This window comes from Melanotaenia boesemani, chromosome 13, assembly GCF_017639745.1.
Source record: "Melanotaenia boesemani isolate fMelBoe1 chromosome 13, fMelBoe1.pri, whole genome shotgun sequence".
NCBI classification, from domain to species: domain Eukaryota; kingdom Metazoa; phylum Chordata; class Actinopteri; order Atheriniformes; family Melanotaeniidae; genus Melanotaenia; species Melanotaenia boesemani.
Window position 1 is genome coordinate 35,128,251 of NC_055694.1, and position 20,234 is coordinate 35,148,484.

The 20,234-nt window shown below is 44.0% G+C and overlaps 2 protein-coding genes across 6 annotated transcripts in view; both read right to left on the reverse strand.

The window, feature by feature from the left end:
* Window positions 1-2,217: 2,217 nt before the first annotated feature.
* Window positions 2,218-5,487, reverse strand: si:ch211-148l7.4 (uncharacterized protein LOC563603 homolog). 2 transcript variants are annotated; one of them, XM_042003235.1, is made up of 2 exons: window positions 5,314-5,487; window positions 2,218-4,891 (listed from the first exon to the last, which is right to left on the reverse strand). In XM_042003235.1, exon 2 carries the CDS (start codon window positions 4,862-4,864, stop codon window positions 3,362-3,364), a length of 1,503 nt encoding a protein of 500 aa, XP_041859169.1. In that variant the 5' UTR covers window positions 4,865-4,891; window positions 5,314-5,487; the 3' UTR covers window positions 2,218-3,361. The 2 variants fall into 2 exon arrangements, with proteins under 2 accessions (XP_041859169.1, XP_041859168.1); XM_042003234.1 differs by having other exon boundaries at window positions 5,300-5,486.
* Window positions 5,488-7,839: 2,352 nt separating this feature from the next.
* tbc1d22b (TBC1 domain family, member 22B) overlaps window positions 7,840-20,234 on the reverse strand; it is a 36,851-nt gene continuing 24,456 nt past the window's right edge. For all 4 annotated transcript variants that reach the window (XM_042003233.1, XM_042003232.1, XM_042003231.1 and 1 more), the window contains 6 exons: window positions 17,461-17,575; window positions 16,382-16,488; window positions 16,239-16,314; window positions 16,031-16,158; window positions 14,128-14,223; window positions 7,840-10,167 (listed from right to left, as the gene is read on the reverse strand). In XM_042003233.1, coding sequence (XP_041859167.1) covers window positions 10,039-10,167; window positions 14,128-14,223; window positions 16,031-16,158; window positions 16,239-16,314; window positions 16,382-16,488; window positions 17,461-17,575 — 651 coding nt within the window. In that variant the 3' untranslated portion in view covers window positions 7,840-10,038. The remainder of the gene's footprint in view (window positions 10,168-14,127; window positions 14,224-16,030; window positions 16,159-16,238; window positions 16,315-16,381; window positions 16,489-17,460; window positions 17,576-20,234) is intronic.

The window sequence follows — 20,234 nt, forward strand, 5'->3', positions numbered from 1 at the left end:
ACAATCTGCCCGACCAGTTCTCTGTACTCAGCTTCTTCTCCCCACAGCTGCAGTAATCAGAGTATTTCTGCAGATGACAGGACTTGTATTGGAAGTCTGAGGTGGACAGCATGAAGAGAAATGGTGAGTAGTTTAAAGTAAATTTATCACCAACATCTTTGCATTTCCACATTCATGTTTTCAACTGAACTGCCTGTGAACATAATATTTATTACACTATATTTTTGGCAGTATAATTATTGTAAAAAGCTGCTGCTACTAAGACCTTTGCAAACTTTAGCTAAATGAGGATGAGATGCCATGTGTGGCTTGTTTTACTGGTTAGAACCTTGAGTACTGTGAAAAGCATAGATCTGCCACCCTTTCATGTTATTTAGATTTTAAAAAGGTCTTGAGCAATAGTTTTCCAGGCTTTCTAAAGGCCTTCCAAAGACATAACCTGGCATTTCTCTAAAGGCTTTGAGCTGAAAACCTGGCATATTTCTGCCTGGTGTGCAGTGTGTGCTCTAAAGAACGTGAAGAAAGGAGACAAAACTAGTTTCAAACCTTAAAACAGCTGCAGATAGACAGGGTCTGAAGGTGGTGTCTTTAAGACACTGGAACAAATCCAGCAGAGACCTGAACTAGGACCTGTGATGCACCTGGACCTTTAGTTGATCCGTTTGTTGCAGCCTGCTGCAGAATAAAGGTGCTCCTAACAAATGTGGAATTCCACGTTCATTATAAAAATTGTATGAACTAGTTTTGCACAAAGATATAAAGAAGTGGCTCACAGCTCTATATCACATCTTTTATCAGACAGGACAAAAAGTAGACCCACTTATTTGAACAACAGGACCAGTTTGTGTGTGAAATGCTAGCCTGCACCTCTAACTGTTGATCCTTGACTCTCCACTGTATCTAACTGCAGCATTCCTGCACTGACCTCCCACCATCAGAAACAACACAAACAAGAAGAAAACTCATAAATGCTGTTTTATTTTTGTTGTTTGTCTATAAAGAGCCATAAACCAAATTACAAAAGATCCCAAAAAACGTTTTTAAAACCTATTAAATCATGTTCTACATGGTCACAGTAGCGCTCTGAAAACAGCAGCTGAAAATACTTTGATCCAGCGCTCGGCCAGCTGTTTGCATAGTTAGGAGGTGCGACCCGAGGACACGCCGGCTTTAAAACAATGAAAGGCATCGTTTCTGTGAAAATCGAGCATGATCTCTGTACATGACCTTCATGTCTTAGCTGGCTCAACAACCCGGAGCTGCAGCTGGACGCGATTGCGTGCTCATCAACCCGGCCGTGAGCGTGTTTAAAGTCTCCTCTCATGCTCATTCAACACTATTTGGCTCCGAGTCTTCATCATGAGAAATAAATCTGACAGAATTTTCTGCCTTATAAAAACCAATAAACATTTTTCCAAAGTGTGTTGAATTCGCTGACGGATTAAAGGAGCCATGGCAGCGATCTGGAACCAAACATACAAACAAAATGATTTATTTTCTGCACCAGATGTTTCTGAACAGTTTTGGTCCAGTTAAAATCCGCCCTGGATCTACTTTTTAATGACATTTAAAAGAAACTGTCATTGAAATATTATACCTAAATTTTGATTATTGAGAGACTTTAATAAACTTCTTCACACCTTCCTCTAAGTGTTTAAACGGCAGCTGAATTATTACCTGTAGCTCGATAATCTCATTTATTCATCCTCAGTCACAACAAGCTTTTTAGTTTGGTTTTATTACTTCTGCTTGAAGACCTTTAAATGTTATTAAATCAGATGTTGTAGCAGGTCATTTCTTACAGCAGGTTAAAGACAACCACTGAAAACTAGAACCCATTAACCTCACTCTGAACCCATATGATGCACAAAATACCCAAACATGAAGGACAACTCGGCACGTTACAGAAGAATGAGTCACAGTGATTTTGCAAGAAGAACAGGACATGTTCCTTCTGAAACCAAAGAACTGAACATGTAAAAACAAATGAAGAGCATTTCCAACACACCAGCATCAGTTTGCAGCAGGATGTTTGAGAGAGATGAAGCCCCACAGGAGCGATCCGTGAAGCTCAATGCAGCTGGGCTGTCGCTGCACAAACACTAAACCTACATAATCAGCTTTATTACTTCAGGCGCCACCCGATTCATCTGCAGCACAAAACATCCTGCGACACCTCAGAGAGGAGCCGGCTGGACGAACGGCCAGCTGGAAAACTGCAAGTTGCTCCAAGTAGTGAACTAATTATCAGCCTCATCTCTCAAATTAAAGCCAATCAAAGCGTAGATTTTATGACCGCATCTTTCCATATATAGCCAAGACTTTAGACCCAACACCAGCAGCATCCAGCAGGGTTGTGGGCAGATCAGGACTCAGCCACTCGTAATTAACCAGCTGAACGCATGGTTCACACAGCCTGCCGGCTCTTCCTCCAACTGCAAAGCTTATCGTTAAACCTGGCTAAATTTATGGATAAGGAACACTTTGTTGTGGATTACTAAAAAGCCAATATTTAATCGTCTAAATTGATTGTTTTCTATCATTTGTTGGACAATCCATCTCTTTCTGACATTCAGCGTGACTGAAATCACTGACAGGATTGGAATTTTTAAGATGGATGATCAGGAGGAGGAAGGTAATGAACGCTGCATCTGTTACCATGGCGACCTAGCAGGTTAAAACACAGCTACCTTGGTGACGAGCTCAGGTTTAGGCCGTTAAATTTGCTGAAGTTATGTAGTATATCCCACTGATCAATCTGCATTTCATTAAATTCTGAAATCAGCTTTCAGACACAGGACATCACAGTGAACATTATAGCTGCATATCCAGTCAAACCGTGTTATAAAGCTGAAGATCTGCCAACAACATCCACTCGCTGCTCACTTCAGCCTCTTCAAATCTTTATAAAAAGACCAGATGTCTTCCTGATGAATCCAAAACCTACAATTTCTTCTTCCTGTCTGTGAACTTGAATGCAACACAGCTTGTGAATGCAGCGCTGAGGTGGCTGAAGATTTTATCTACCATCCTGCTAACACTGGCCACTGTGATGGAGCTCAAACCGATTAGCTCTAGTACTGTAAAAGACAAGTGGCTGCAGACAACATAGCTGTCACATAAACTGCTAGTGAAAGGGTTCAGTCTAAACAACCCATTCTTTTTAACCCTTGATATGTTGGTATGGGCAGCATTAAGTCATCAGGCTGGGTGAGCTCCATCACTGAGGCTTACTCTCAGAGAGATCACACTCTACCTTTCAAGGTATAAAGGCAGCCAAGGATGACATTCAACGTGAATCTCAGGCTTTTCCAGCCTGCTGCGTGTAGCCCTTGGGCATCCTGTCTTCCTCCATCTTGGCTCACAGGTGCTGCTGACAGTGTTGGAGGAAAGAGTCCAGTGCTGAGAAGCCCTGCTGACAGGGCACACAGTGGTACAGCCTCTGCCTCTTCGAGCCCGGCCATTTGCAGGTGTCCATCTCGTCCCTGCACACGCTGCACTGTCTCCTCCTCACAGACGACTGGTGGAGCTCCATGTGCTCCTTCAGCTGCCACTGCAGGGAGAAAACCTCTGCACAGGAGGGGCAGGGGAACTCTCTCTCCTCCACCTCCTCCTCCTTCTTCACATCAGGCAATTCTCTGCACCTCCCTGGATCTTCAACATTGCTTAATCCTCTGGGCTCCTTTCTGGGTCTTCCTGGACCGGTCCTAACTGTCTTATTATCTCCTTGGCTTATTTTTTCTTTATTCAGAGTGTTTTCTGTTGACTTGGAGTCCGTAGTGGTACATCCTAAAGCCTGGTTTCTGGAGGAGGTGACGCCTGACGATGTGTGCCGTCTGAAATGTGCTCTAAGTGACAAATGATGAAAGAAGACTTTGCTGCACACCTGACATGGATATGTCCCTGTTCTCCTGTGCTTGATGATGGGTGGCCTTACCTCTCTCTTAATATTTTTCTCTCTGCTGTGCTTCTCCTTTCGGTGCACATACAGTTTAGCGGTGCTCCTGAAAACCATGTCACAGGAGCGACAGGTCAGATGCTTCTTTTTAGGTTTTGGATTTGATTCTCCATTAAACCTCTTCTGTTCTTTCCCTGCCTCTTCATCAGAACTTTCGCCTTTGGTCCTTTGCTCCTCCTCCACATGGTTGTTCTGTGTATGCCGCTGCAGTGCATCCTCTGTGCGGAAAGTTCTGGAACAGAAATGGCACATGCTGATCGCTCTGCTGCTGGGTCCTGAGCTGTCTGAGGAATCCGACCGAGTGGAATCACCTTCAGAAACAGGTGGAGAATCACCTGGAAGGCAGATAGCATGGACTACGTTCGATGGGAGCGGCGATTCGCTACAGCCAGCCTGCTGATGGTGCAGCAGTGCCTGCTTCTGGCTGAAGCCTCTCCCACATGGGGCACAGGCGTAAGGACTGCTGTCCAAGAGGTGAGGCTGGCAGAGATGGGTCTTATCCTGCAGCCTGCCTGGATCTGCACTGCGAGTCCTGCATGCAGGGCAAGGTGATCCAAGCAGTGACAAAGTCTGACAACGCTCACACCGGATGGGATCACGATCACATTTGTGAAGCTGTAAGGACGATCTCAGAGAAAACTCCTTCCCACAAGAGGGGCACCGGTGAGGCTTGGGTAGTGTGTGTTTAAGTTCCTGGTGTTGCAACAGATCTGCTGGGTATGAGAAACCCTTACCACACTCTCCACAAACATAAGTGGGCAGGTGGGATGGTTGTTGCTGCTGGTTAGACATGTGCTGCTTTGGGTCAGCACGTGCAATGAAGCTGGCCAGCCTGGACAGCGTGGTTGTAGTGGAGCGACTGAATGACTCCCGAGATCTGGTGGCGCTCCAACTGACTCCATCCATCCTTTCTCTGAGCCTCTCCTGCTTTAACTGAAACACACAGAGTCACCAATTAAGGATTTAAACACATACAACGCCATCTAAATAAATCACTGCGGACTTGAGTTGTATCTTATCAAACGTGATTTTTGTCAGAGAGGGAAGTGGACTGAGCTGCTCATCAACATCTGACAGTGAATTAGGAAGTATCTCTTCTTATTAACTTTATATAGCCACTATTCTCATAATTCGGCTTCTAAGTTTATTTTAACTAATATACGGTAACTGTAATAAACACCAACAGAACGGCTAGACATTTACTTAACGAAAAGCCACCACCTCCGTCGATGTAAACATTAGAAACGGGACATAGCGCCCACAGGCTAGCTAGCTCCGTGTTTGCTAACGTTAGCTCGATGCTAGCTGCGTTAGCCTGTTAAAAACGAGCGTTTCCGTTACCTTCCGCAGATTACCTGGACTCTCAGATAAAACTGGCGGGACTTCTGAGTTCACAGCAGGTTAAAATGAGACGGTGTGGATCCTTAACAGCTGGTTTCAACACCACAAGCCGCTCTGGCATGGCTGCAACAGTCACTGAAAGCGAAGTTTGTGGGGATTTTCCTCTGAGTTGCAGGTCACTTCCGTCGCGTCATTTTAAAACAACTCCCACGTGCTCAGGTGCGCGAGCTGCCTTCACCCACGTGGTTAACAGAATAATAACTAATCCATCTCAAATCAGACTGTATTCAGATTATACGGCTTTGTTCCGTCCCTGTATTTATGAGGCTGACGTGTTGGTCACATTTTCATGTGAAACTACTGTTTGATAAGTTAAAAATTAAGTTTACTATTACTTCTGTTGTTATTAATGAAGTCACAAAAGAAGATAACTGAGAAAAAAATCATGGCTTTAAGTTGGTGCAAGTTTCTCTTGCTTTGGAAAGAAAACAATTTAACTTTTGTATTCTGCTAATAATCTACAATAAAAAACAAACAAACAAAAACAAAAAAAAAGGCCCTCGAAAAAATGGCTTTTGCAGGAGAGTACTACTTTGAAGATCAACATTTACAGGCTGGACAACAACAGCAGACACGAATTACAAGAAAGACCCGTTTGTTTCATACTGGAATAAATGGATGACATATTTACTACCACACAGGCCAGATATTAATACTTACTACAGTTTGTGTTGGAATGATCACGTCCCCATCTCTGTGTATAATTGTTATTGGGGTTTTTGTGATCTTACAAGGAAAAAGAGACACATGCTGATACTCTGTGATCTTCCAAGTGTAAATAGTGTTGCTGACCATGTCCATCCCTTTATGACCACAGTGGAGCATCTTCTGATGCTACTTCCAGCAGGATAATGCACCATGTCACAAAGCTCAGATCATCTCCACCTGCTTTCTAGAACATGACGATGAGTTCACTGGACTCCAACGGCCTCCACAGCCACCAGATCTCAGTCCAGTAGAGCAGCTTTGGGATGTGGTGGAACGGGAGATTCTCATCATGGATGCAGCCGACAAACCTGCAGCAGCTGTGTGATGCTGTCATGTTAATATGGAGAAAACCTCTGAGGAAGGTTTCCACCACCTGCTTCATCTATCACACCAGGATTAAGGCTGTTCTGGATGAAAAAGGGGTCAAAATTTGATGTTGGCAAGGTGGTTCTAATAAAGTCATCATTAGAAAAGAAATGTTTGGCAAGTTACAATATTAAAAACATCTTTATTATCAATATAGTGGCTCAAAAATGTTTTACATGTGACTCCATACAATAAACACATCCCCTTTAACCTGTAGATAATTATACAGTTTGCAGGGCCCAGTTATGACTCGCATGGACCCACTATACTGATGCTGAAGTGTTTCACCTAATGAGCCATCAGAAGGATTGTATTGCTAAAAAAATGGAAGCTGAAAGGAATTTGCCCTCCAACAGAACTGAGAGCTGAAGACAAACATTTGGAAAAGAGTTTAATGAAAGTACTGAAAGAAGCATGTTTTAATGCACTGCAGGATGCAAACATTAAAACCACAAGTTTCATTTAAAAAGAATTTTTGTTAAACTTGTTGAAATGAAAACTAAAAGTTAAGGAGTTAAAAAGTGCTGCGTGGCTTAAGTTGAGCACATGCAGAAGCTGGCCTTACCTCCGCTCAAGGGAAATTATCATGTTTTTCTGTTGAACATTTCTCAGGTAATCTTGCTAACACACCTGGAAGCAACCCACACCCACATGAGCCATCTCTGACCTCTGTCTGCAGGGGCTGCTTTTCTTTTGTGGATCTATAATTGAGGTCATCCAGACCTTCAGTCAGAGCGACTGCGGCCATCTGGGATTGCTAGATGACACTACTCCTTGGTCCCCAAGAAAGAGAAAGTACATTTACTCTTTCTACAAGAATAAAAACACAGCCAAGGGAAGGAGTTAGGATGGTGTTTGCTGTTTTTTAATTGGTTGTGAGACCCTTTTAAAAGCTAAAGTTTATACCTTGACCCAGTGCTAAAATACAAAACATTACAGTAACTTCCTGCTACTGATATAGTATTTTATATAAATAAATCTCCTGTTAGCCTAACACATGAAGTCTGATCTTCTACATCAGCTTCAATCAGAAGTTTTCTTTACTACATGAAAAAACCTTGGTAAGTACCATTTGGAAAATCACATCTATAATCTTAATTCTGCAGACATAAAAATGGAAATGCACCTTTTAAACGAGGGCCTTGTTCCCTTCGCTAAGGCGGAGGTCAGGCCTCCAGGTAAGAAAATAAGACAACAGCTTGGTGGAGGTCTGCTCTCCGAGTGCCTCTAGTTTTATTAAGAACCCCCTACAGCTGCAGGGCTCTACAGTGTGAGGTGTCTGGACCGGAAACACAAAAAATAAAACTGACCCTCTTTTTGTTGCACTGAGGTGAAATAACTAACATTAAACATTTTGGGAAGACAAACAAAAAAACTTCATAATCGTACAAATAGACAAGTCAACATGAAGAAGAACGATCCGTTTAATATAAATAAAAAAGGATACAGCAAGTACTGTAATAATTTATTCCTTCTTCATTTAAGGCTGAAGTCAGCTCTCAGACAAACGGAGATTTGGCATCATGTTGAAACAGCAAAGCAACACTGCGTCACATTTCTGAAAACGTTTGACCTCTACGTAAAAACAAGATGGAGTGAACAATACCATCACGGCTGGGACACAATCACACGGCTCACCTGAATGAAAGAAGACGGTTTTAAGGCTACAGGTGTATGTAACCCTCATTAAACATTCAGAAGATGGAAGAACAGAACATCATCAAACACTGAGACCGAGCGAGTTTCCTTAGAATCTCTGAACCAGAGTATAATTCCAGTCAGACTTCAGGTTGTAGCTCAGCTGACATTTCAGAAGGACTTGGTGTGGTACACAGCTGAAATTTGCTTCAGACTCTTCCTAATACCTTAAATCCACCTGGAAGTATCTACAAGGCAGCCATAATCTGTATTAAATCTCTACACTAAATATCAGCAATTTCTGACGTATCTACCCTTTTTACAACAACCCACATCACAGTTTAACCCTTTAATTAAGCGAAGAACCATATTTGTGTGCTTCATTGGACACACAATCTGCCTCTGCTTGCTGGTCCATGAACTCATAGCACCACACCGAGTTCTGCACCAGTCATCAGAGACGTCACTGAGATCAGCCTCAGCAGAAAAATGAGAGAAAGCTCTTCGTACTGACCGCTCACTGCTGCATAACTTTAGTTATATTAGAAAACTTTTAGCCTTGTAATATCTTCCAGTATTATATTAACACTCTTTTCTTTGGTTGAAAATATACATTTCCAAGTATTTCAATGAGTGCCTGATAAAGGGTTAAAGGTTTTTCCAACCAGGTGATGTTTTACCAACAAGGTAAAGGAGAAAAAGCTGATCAGGCCATTTTTCCAGCTGACTGCCTCTCCGCTGTGGTCTGAGCGGGACGACATGTTCACCTCCGGGTTTCCTGTTGGAGGATGGTGAGAAGAAAAGGCGCAGCTTGCTGCCGGCAGTGAGGGTGTTTGAGTCTGAACGTGAGCATTTTAACATGGAACAAACCTGGATTACATCACACTGACAGATGAGAGCTGAGCTGATACCAACTGAAAAACGAGCTACGTTGCACATGTGCATTGTGAAGGCATTGTCATGTGACGTGAGCTGGGCGGAGCCATCATGGGACCAACTGTGCTTCAGTACCAACAAACTCCTAAACTGGAACATTTTTCACTACTCAGGCAGTTTTACAGAAACCACATCACAGGGTTGATTTACGATGCTCGGAGCTCAGATGAAGCGACTAAAACTCTGGTTTAGATGAAATCCGACCTTCAGCTGAGCTACGCTGACAATAAAAAGTCCATTTTAACATTCTTTAAATCTAATGTTATTATTATTCATATATTGGAGCTAAAACTCAAAACCTCTCAGAGATTTAAAAACTGATTTATGACCAGAAAGGAAAACTGAAAATTAGCTTATTTGTTTTTAATCCAAACAAATCCTGAAATGTGAACTAGTATCTACTTCTTACTTCTCTCAGGTTTTACACCTAAATACAAATGTCAGTACTGGAAATGTATTAAACTGAGTGCCTGAAGCAGGAGGCTGATTGTGCTCAGCAAGTCTTTACCTAAGAGAGGAATCAGAGTGCAGATTCTCTCTAACAGCGTCTGAATAAAGAAGCTTTAAAAGAGAAAAGTAGCCTGGTTTATACCAAATATTTTCCACTAAAAACAACTACTAAAAAAACATAATAAAATGAAAAAATCTCTCTCTCTTTATATATATATCTCTAAATAGGAGGATGACCTGACAAACAGAGTCCCTTATAGCCGCCTTCTTCTGAGCGAACGTTTCATTTTGAGACAACAAAAATCTGAATGACAAAACCAAAACATCAGCATTTAGTATGCTGCACCAGTTCCAGATTTACTGAGCTGTACTGGTGCACCGCAAACCCAAATTCCACTAAATATTCACTAGAATTCATTTTCACAGAATAAAGTTGAGCTTGTGGTTGAACACATGGTCACACGAGTCCAGCAGCATCTTCTAGCTTTACCTCAGACAACAGCTCACGTCTGGAGCGTCTCAAGTAAGACTGGTCCAGTCTCAATCCAGGCAGGTTCTTCCCTGACGTGGAGGCTTCGGGCCTATCTCTTATAATGACTTGGTGCGTCTGCAAACATGTACTTGAGTCTGTAAGCTTCAGCCAGGAGAAGACCCACTTCCTCGTTTCCCCAGTGGATGGTAGGAAGGTTCTGCAGAAGCATGAGGAGGCCCTGGAGAGCACAAGAAATAAACGTGTAGACACCGTCTGGTGTGTGGAGCATCTCATCATCATAACAGAACCAGGCCAACATAAAAACCAGCCTGAGAGAAGCTGCCCCCCCATTCTTTAAATATAACAGTGTGAAGCATTTGTTTTGTTTGTGCCGCTACCATTTTAAAGATATGAATAAAGTTTACAGGAGAAAACTGACCAATCAGAGCTGTTGAATACTATTCAGCAGGTTAGAGTTTTATTAGCTGGACCCTGAATACAATGAGTGACTGGTTACTTTAGCTCCAAACATTCCCAAAAAAGTAAAACTCTGAATCGAAATCCACTCAAAAATGATTTCTCAGTCCTGGAGAAAGGAAGACGGGCCAAAGCACCACCTCAGCCAGCACAAACTAAGGCTGGAGGTACGGGCTTAAACTCTTGCTAACGTCTTTGAAACAGCAGCACAAACCAGTTTTTGCTTAAAGCAAAAAGTTTCCCCACTCAGGCCGCATATCCCGAGCCGTACATGCCATGCCCCCTTCCCATCACTCAGATTTTAGGAATACGATTCAAATATTAAAGACACCTTTTTAAGGGGAGGTGATTTTCAACTAATTTTCTGTCTAGTTTGTGTATTTAAAGGTTTGATGCACTTTGTAATGTCATACAAATATTCAACCATCAGTCTTTCAGTGCAGCTTTACGTTATTGTTTATGCAAAACCCGACAACGTAGCTGATCTTGTTTTTGACATATTGTGTACATGTGCACACCTGGCAGGTTCCACTCCCACCGGGTTCACTCAGCCAAGCCCATCCGTCAGTGGTGGATATATCCAACCCTTCCCCCAGAAACAGCACATCCACGATGACATGCTAAACTAGCCTGAGCTAGCATGTTACTCTCTCCCCATCACGAGGAGATCAGGGCTTGGTTGCACACAGATGGCGGCAGGTGTTCAGCCAGGCAGAAAACCAGCGTCTGACACACTGGGATCATCTACTTTTTTATTTTATTTTATTTTTATTTGTAAAACAACATTAAAGTTGACATTTTTCACACCCATTTATACAAATAAACACAAATATAGTGAAATCCTCTGCAGAAGTGACTCAGTTCTTCTTAAATACGTCCACTTAAATCCTCCTGATCTTTGTAAAGTTGGGGATCAACAGCATCACCAGTTTGTTTGTTTTAAATCCACATATTATTATTACACAAATTTCCCTGAGGGCTCTCCAAAGGGATTAATAAAGTATTTCTATTCTATTCTATTCTATTCTATATTTGTACACACAGTACCCTCCGGTTATCTCAAACCAGGAGCACATTCCAGTTATCTCACATTTTCATGATGAGTTAACTGTATACATTAGAACAGAGGTAGCTGACATTTCTCCACCCAGCAGAGGGGTACAAAGTCTGGCCTAACTGGGGTTATGTATTCCATCCACTTTTCCCATGTCTCCCTGAATTCATCTTTCTTAAGTATCAGAGAGAGAGTGATCTTTTCCATTTTATATATTTCCAATATTGTGTTGTGCCACTCTTCTATCGTTGGGGTGCCGGATCAAGCCAACGTCTAGTTCAGGGGTGCCCAAGTCCGATCCTCGAGATCTACCATCCTGCAACTTTTAGATGCAACCCTGAACACACCTGAATCAAATGACTGGCTCGTTACCAGGCCTCTGCAGAGCTGAATGATATGCAGATGACATCTGATTCAAGTGTGTTGGAGAAGGGTTGCATCTAAAAGTTGCACGATGGTAGATCTTGAGGACCGAACTTGGGTCCCCCTGGTCTAGTTCTTACTTGCTGCTAGCAGGGCCTGCAACAACTTTATGTCTCTCCTCCATGTCAAGGCCTGCACACTTCCCAGGTAGACAGCGTTAACATACAGGGGTGTTACAAGCTTAAAAACCGTGTTAAAGGTTTCATGAATTTTTCTCCAGTATTGGATCAATTTAGGGCAGTCCCAGAAAATATGGAAGTGGTTCACCTCAACCCCACCACATGGTCTCCAGCGGGTCTGAGCTAAACCCCGCCCCCTGCTTGGTGGGCGGTTTTAAAGTATCGTATTACATTTTTCCAGCAGTGTTTTCTCCACTCTGTGGAATTAGTTGAAGACCACTGGAAACAACAAATCTGCTGCCATGCTTCCTCAGATTCTTTTTCCCACTTCTTTTTAACATGCATGGTGTTCTCATTCAGGTGCGTAAAAGAACCTTGTATAATTTATAGATAGGTTTTGTGAGTGTGGATTGGGAGGCTGAGATTAGAATTTTAAAGAGTTCAGTTTCTACTGTTAAGTGGATCTGCAGTTCTTATTGAAGTAGGGCCGTACCTGCAAGTATCTATAAAAATCATTCCTCTCTAGACCAGAGTTTGACTGCGAGAACTGGAAAATGCAATGTCTCGTTGTTAATAAAACACAGGTGGGTGATTAAACCCTTAGATATCCACTCCTTGAATCTATGGCCACTCCTATTGGGAATGAACTCCGTGTGAAAACCACACCACTTCACCATCTGAGTATCCGGTTAGCTCCACATTTTAACTGCTTTCTGCCATGATGTCACTCTATGCGTCATCCATGGATCCCCCCCCCCTCCCCCTTCAGTCATCAAACCGTTGACTGCGTTTATCCCCGAAGTCAGACCCAGAAATGGGATTATGTTCCATCTATGCAAGTCTGATTTTATTTTAGTTGATAAGAGTCCGTAAAAGTCCATAATTTGCTACTGAAAGGTCTGAAACTTTTTTGGTCAGAATTATCCCAAGATAGGACAGTGTTTCTGTTGAACTCTTCCCTCATCCTTTGTGTGGCCATGAAGTTGAAAGTCAGAACCTGAATTTTGGAGATATTTAACTTAGACTCTGATATTTCTACAAATTTGGACAAAAGTAACATCAGTTGTGGAAATGAATTCCCCGGCTCCTCTAAAAAAACCAGGACATCATCAGCAAACGTTGATTATTTCTGCTGACATCCAGTTACCCTGGATTGCCTCCTCCTGCCTCACCCACTGACCGAGGGGTTCTATGAAAAAGGCAAAGAGGAGGGGGAGATAGGACAACCCTGTCTTGTTCCTCTCTCCAAGGTGAAAGATTCAGAGAGATCTCCGTTAACTTGTTATATAATGCTCTTATTATATTGACAAAATTACTGTGGAAGCCAAATTTCTTCAAAGGGATCATCTATTTATGGTGGGCAAATTTTATATATTACCAGAAGTTTGCTGCCCAAGGCAGAATGAGGCGTGTGTGAATGCTCTAGTTTTGTCAATCCAGCTCCCCATAGATCAGTCGGATCAGACACCTGCGGTAAAGGAGGGGGGAGAGGGAGGTGTGCAGTCCGCCTGATACAACACATGCACAATAATTCATTTGTGCAATAACCCATACAAACAGTTGCAATAACTTATATGTGCAATAAGTGAACTGGGAATCTGTACCACCTCTACTGTGTGCAATGCTTGTTTATATTATTTTATTTAACTTATTTTAATTTTTTTTATTGCATTCTATTTATACTTTTCTTGCACCTTATTGCCTCTATTTTACTTTATACCTGTATATATTAAATCTTAGTGCTTATCCTGCTTTACTGTTGCTGTTGTATTGCTGCTGGTACCCAAATTTCCCTGAGGACTCTCCAAAGGGATTAATAAAGTATTTTCTATTCTGTTCATTTCAATTCTAAATAACACCTGCTTCCCATCTTACCCGACTGAACAGCAATGAATGACGGGAATATTAGATTAACATTGAAAGTTTGGCTTTGAGTTAAGATGACTGAATATAAAAGGGGATTCCCGTGAGGTGAAGACTGGGAGGACTCCTTCAACATCAGACTGTATTAGACAAGCTGAATGCAGACGACGTGGACTGAAGCCAGGATAAAGTTTCCTCTTTCAACCATTACTTACGCATTACTTTCTCAGGTAAGAATGAATGTCTGTAAAGACACTGGTACCTGAAAGTCAACCATGGAGAGGATTTCTTTGCGCCACTCGATGAGGAAAGCGGCGCAGACGTACAGGTGGAAGTGTGAGAAGCCCTCTGCTTCAGCCTGTGGAAAACAGAAAACCACAAGCTTCAGCACAGCCATCCAGCAGGGAGACGTACGTTGCTGGATCAAAGTACACAGACAGCCCTGCATCTGTGTTCTTTTATCATTTAATCCTTATACTTATCCAGCTCCCAGTACTGACTACTGCTGGTAGGAAAGCATCATTACCCCATAACTCAGGTTAAAATCCCAGTCTGAGTCAGATAGCACTGTTCTCAACAGAAGAAGTTCTTTATATGTGTAGTAAAATCTGGAACTCCCCAGATGCATCCCCAGAATGTCATCTTTAGGGAGGAGAAACCAAAGGATGCTCAGTTATCCAGGTCACGACAATCCTAAACCCTCAACTAGAAGGCGGCTGGTCTTTTTTCTCTAAGAACAAGTTAGAAGTTGTCTTTGGATGAGAGGTGAAACATCTTCAAGAAGCTTAAAAGAAGTCCAACTCCCCTAAACACTGCCCGTCCCCCTCCCCCAACCCCAAAGAAAAAAAAAGTCACACTAATATTTGGTGGGGCAGCCTTTAGCTCTGATTCCAGCAGCTTCGCTGTGGCAACGTTTCAATAAGCTCCTGCAACGCCACAAGATTACATTTTACCCAGAGTTGCATTCATTTTTCTCCAGGATCTTGCAGTGGTGATGGGAGAATGTTGTGCAACGTCTAGTGAAGATCCTCCATGGGGTTCAGGTCTGGACTCTGTGGTGGCCGATCCATGTGTGGAAGTGATGTCTCCTGTTCCCTGAACCACTCTTTCACAGTCCCATGAATCCTGCACTGAGCCATCAGGGAAGATGGAATAACCTGCTCATTCAGGATTTTCAGGTATCAGCTGACCTCATTCTTTGGACATAATATAATGTTGCTGAACCTAGACCTGAACCCAGAACTGAACCTAGACCTGACTCTAGACTGGAACCTAGACCTGAACCTAGAACTGACTTTAGACCTGGCTCTAAACCGTGACCTGTACAGTGGCACTAGGCATGATGGCTGCATCCCTTCATCCTCCTCTCTCCTTACCGTGATGCTCCATCACTCTGGACCAGGGTAGATCTGGACTCATCAGACCACATGACCTTCTTCCATGGCTCCAGAGTCCAGTCTTTATGCTCCCTAGAAACCTGAAGCCTCACTGGTTAGTGGTTTTCTTCTGGCTCCACAGCTGTTCAGTTCCTTGAGTTCCTTCACATTGTTCATGTGGGAATGTTCTAACTTTCACTATTAAACATGGTCCTGAGTTCTACTGCTGTTTTTCTTCCATCTGGTTCCACCAAACATTGAATTGATCACCATCATTCAGGATGTTTTTCTGACCACATTTCTTCCTGGAAGATCATAGTTCCCCGACAATCCATCTAGTTTTAATAATGTGTTGGACAGTTCGGAACCCAGTTCTAGTAGTTTCTGCTTCTCCTTGATGGTGGTGGTGAGCATCTCCTTAGATCATATGTGTCAAACTCAAGGCCCGTGTCTTTGAAGTCTTTGAAATTTCACCCTGAATCTAAATGATTGAGATTTTCTGAGCAACATTTCAAACCTTCCAGACTGTGCCGTCTCTCTCTGTTATCTACTGCAGCTGCCTGGACCCTTTTACCACATCTCGCGTCGCAGCCTGAACCTGGTACTTCAAAAACTTGAGTGGTTGTGCAGCCGTCTTGAAAAGATCAAATTCACCAGGTCTTCTAAAGTCTCATAGCTTATGTTTAGATGATCACTGAGCTAGGAAAGAGCTGAATATCAGACCCAGACGGCGGTCACAGCACCAACAAAGCCAGCAAAGAGCTGAAGGTGTGAAGAACTCGGTTCTACCTGATAGGTATCCCACAGACGAATGGTGCAGCGAAGCGGCAACTCCCTCATCAGAAGATTGTTCATCCATCGGAAAGCAAACTGCAGGTACTCTACTTCGTACCTCTTGAAATGATTGTGAATGTCCACTGGAGACAAAGAGAAACAACACACAGTTTTAAGTTCTGCTTTCAGCTTTTGTTCTGTTGCTGGACGTTTTCCTTCTTACCATCTATTCTGCTGACCAGCTCCTCCAAAGCCTTCACCTTGTTCTGGATTCCAGGCTGGGCAAAGGTGTAGTTGTCCTGAAAGAGGATCTGCTTTTAGTAAACTGGAACACAGACAGCTGTAAATATTTGCGTTTGGCCTCACCTGTATGCCATCGAGCAGTTTGCTCATGCACCAGAAGCTGTCGGCTTCGATGTTTCTCTGGGTGTGCAGAGGCAGCGCTGCTACATCGAAGTTCTCCACGTCCTCCGCTGTAACAGAAGCCTCATCAAGATCATCGGTCTTCATGCTCTTACTGGTAACTTCACGTTCATCTCAAAGTGTGCTAGCTTAGCGCTCCAGTCCTCACTAAGACCAGGAGACTAGAATCTAGAACTCCAGTCCTCACTAAGACCAGGAGACTAGAATCTAGAACTCCAGTCCTCACTAAGACCAGGAGACAAGAATCTAGAACTCCAGTCCTCACTAAGACCAGGAAAGGAGATCCTAGAACTCCAGTCCTCACTAAGACCAGGAGACTAGATCCTAGAACTCCAGTCCTTTACACAGACCAGGAAAGTAGATCTTAGAACTCCAGTCCTCAGATCTTTATACTGGCTTCCTGCTGTTAGTTTACAAAGACCTGAATGGTTTAGGACCAGAATCCATTCAGGATCTTTTGGTTGGTTATGAAGCAACCAGATCCCTCAGGTCATCAGGGTCAGGTCTACTTTCTGTTCCCAGAGTCAGAACTAAACGTGGAGAGGCAGCATTCAGCTTAATGCTCCTCACATGTGGAACAAATCCCAGAAACCTGCAGGTCTGCTGACTCAGCAGTTTTACATCAAGGTTAAAACTTTTCTATTTGCTGCCTTTTATCAGAACAGCTGTCATTTCCCCACACTGGAGCTTTATTTCTGGCTTTTATCTGTTTTATTTTAGCTTTTTTCTTCCTGTTTTAATTTAATTTCTTTTAAAGGTTGTTTTTAATGCTCTTGTTATTGCTTCCTGCATCCCGCTATGATGCTTTTAATGTTTTATGTAAAGCACTTTGAATTGTCTTCTACATGAAATGTGACACAGAGATAAACCTGCCTTGCCTTAGCTGAAGAAATATTTATGGCCTTTTTTTAAAATACAGAAATTCACACCAGAGCACCACGGGACAGAAAGACCAGAGAGAGCAAACAGGAACAAAGACTGGAAGCCGTCTGCATTCATGAATTATCCCAAACTTCACTTACTGACAAACTCAGACAAGAAGACGACAAAAAAAGGCGTGACCAGATCATTGATGCCCTGGACGTAACCGCTGGCTGGATGACGGATGGCCCAGATGAAGAGAATCCGCTCAAAAACCTGGGAGAAAAAACAGCAGATTGACATGTATTATTCAGCTGGACAATAATATCTACATATACTACAGTCCAATCCCATTTATTCCTCAATTCACTGTATGACGTCCGCTTTACATCATCTAACAAGCCTTGCCACGGTTTTTACTACAGAACTTAACTGTTTACCTCTCCAGATGCAACGAGACAAGAACAACAATATTATTATTATTATTATTATTATTATTATTATTATTATTATTATTATTATTATTATTCCATCCATCCATTTTCTGCCGCTTATTCGGAGTCGGGTCGGGGGGGGCAGCTGCCTAAGCAGGGAAACCCAGACTTCCCTCTCCCCGGCCACATCCACCAGCTCATCCGGAGGGATCCCGAGGCGTTCCCAGGCCAGCCGAGAGATGTAGTCCGTCCAGCGTGTCCTAGGTCTTCCTCGGGGCTTCTTTGTGGTGGGACGTGCCTGGAACACCTCACCAGGGAGACGTCCAGGAGGCATCCTAACCAGATGCCCGAGCCACCTCATCTGGCTCCTCTCGATGTGGAGGAGCAGCGGCTCTACTCTGAGCCCCTCCCGGATCACAGAGTTTCTTACCCTATCTCTAAGGGAGAGCCCGGCCACCCTGCGGAGGAGACTCATTTCGGCCGCTTGTATTCGCGATCTTGTTCTTTCGGTCATTACCCACAGCTCATGACCAAAGGTGAAAGTAGGAACGTAGATCGATCGGTAAATCGAGAGCTTTGCCTTTTGGCTCAGCTCCTTCTTTACCATGACAGACCGATGCAGAGTCCACATCACTGCAGACGCAGCACCGATACCCCTGTCGATCTCCCGCTCCATCCTTCTCTCACTGGTGAACAAGACCCAGAGATACTTGAACTCCTCCACTTGGGGCAGGACCCTATTGCAGACCCAGAGAGAGCACTCCACCCTTTTCTGGCTGAGGACCATGGTCTCGGATTTGGAGGTGCTGATTCTCATCCCAGCCGCTTCACATTCGGCTGCAAATCGCTCCAGTGAGAGCCGAAGATCATGGCCCGATGAAGCCAACAGAACCACATCATCCACAAAGAGCAGAGACCCAATCCTGAGGCCACCAAACTGGATCCCCTAAACACCTCGGCTGCACCTAGATATTCTGTCCATAAAAGTTATGAACAGAATCTGTGACAAAGGGCAGCCTTGGCAGAGTCCAACACTGGAAATGATTCTGATTTACTGCCAGCGATGTGGACCAAGCTCTGGCATCGGTCGTACAGGGACCGGACAGCTCGTACAAGCGGGTCCGGCACTCCATACTCCCGGGGTACCCCCCACAGAAGTCCCCAGGGGACACAGTCGAATGTCTTCTCCAAGTCCACAAAGCACATGTAGATTGGTTGGGCAAACTCTCATGCCCCCTCAAAGACCCTGAAGCGGGTGTAGAGCTGGTCCACTGTTCCACGACCGGGACGAAAACCACACTGCTCCTCCTCAATCTGAGGTTTGACTATCCGATGGACCCTCCCCTCTCCAGCACCCCTGAATAGACCTTACAGGGGCGGCTGAGGAGTGTGATCCCCCTGTAGTTGGAGCACACCCTCCCCTGGCAGAGGTGGACCACCACCCCAGTCCAGGTGAACTGTCTCAGATTTTCACGAGATACTGCAGAGACGTGTCAGCCAAGACAGCCCTACAGCATCCAGAGGGGCCTTGCTACTGAGGAGTTTTTTAACCACCTCAGCACCAGAGATGGGAGAGCCAACACCAGCTATCCGAGACTCTGCTTCCTCATTGGAAGACGTGTTGGTGGGATTGAGAAGGTCTTTGAAGTATTCCTTCCACCGCCTCACAATGTCCCGAGTCGAGGTCAGCAGCCCCCCTTCCCCACTGTACACAGTGTTGATGGAGCCCTGTTTTCCCCTCCTGAGCCGCTGGATGGTGGACCAGAATCTCCTCGAAGCCATCCGGAAGTCCTTCTCCATGGCCTCTGCAAACTCCTCCAATGTCCAAGTTTTTGCCTTAGTGACTGCCAAAGCTGCGCTCTGCTTAGTCCACCGATACCCATCACCTCCCTCTGGAGTCCCACAGGCCAAAAAGTGGGACTGATAGGACTCCTTCTTCAGCTTGACGGCATCCCTTACTGCCGGTGTCCACCAACGAGTTTGGGGGTTACCGCCACGACAGGCACCGACAACTTTACGGCCACAGCTGCGGCTGGCTGCCTCGACAATAGAGGCACAGAACACAGTCCATTTGGACTCAATGTCCCCCACCTCACCCAGGACATGGTTGAAGCTCTGCCGGAGATGGGAGTTGAAACTCTTTCTGACAGGGGACTCTGCCAGACGTTCCCAGCAGACCCTCACTACACGCTTGGGTCTGGCAGGCCTTAACTGGCATCCTCCCCCACCATCTGAGCCAACTCACCACCAGGTGGTGATCAATTGACAACTATTTATATAATAATAATAATAATATTAATAATAATAATAACACTGCTGGGAGAGGCTCCAGCTTCCCTGTGACCCTGAACTGGTCTAAGCGGTACAAAACATGGATGGATGGAATAATAACAATACAAGATTTTTACCTGGAAGATGCTGAATTATACACAAAGACCTGATAATGTTTTTATTTGTGTGAAATTGCAAGGCAAACTGGTGAAAACTGAGCTGCAGCTGTT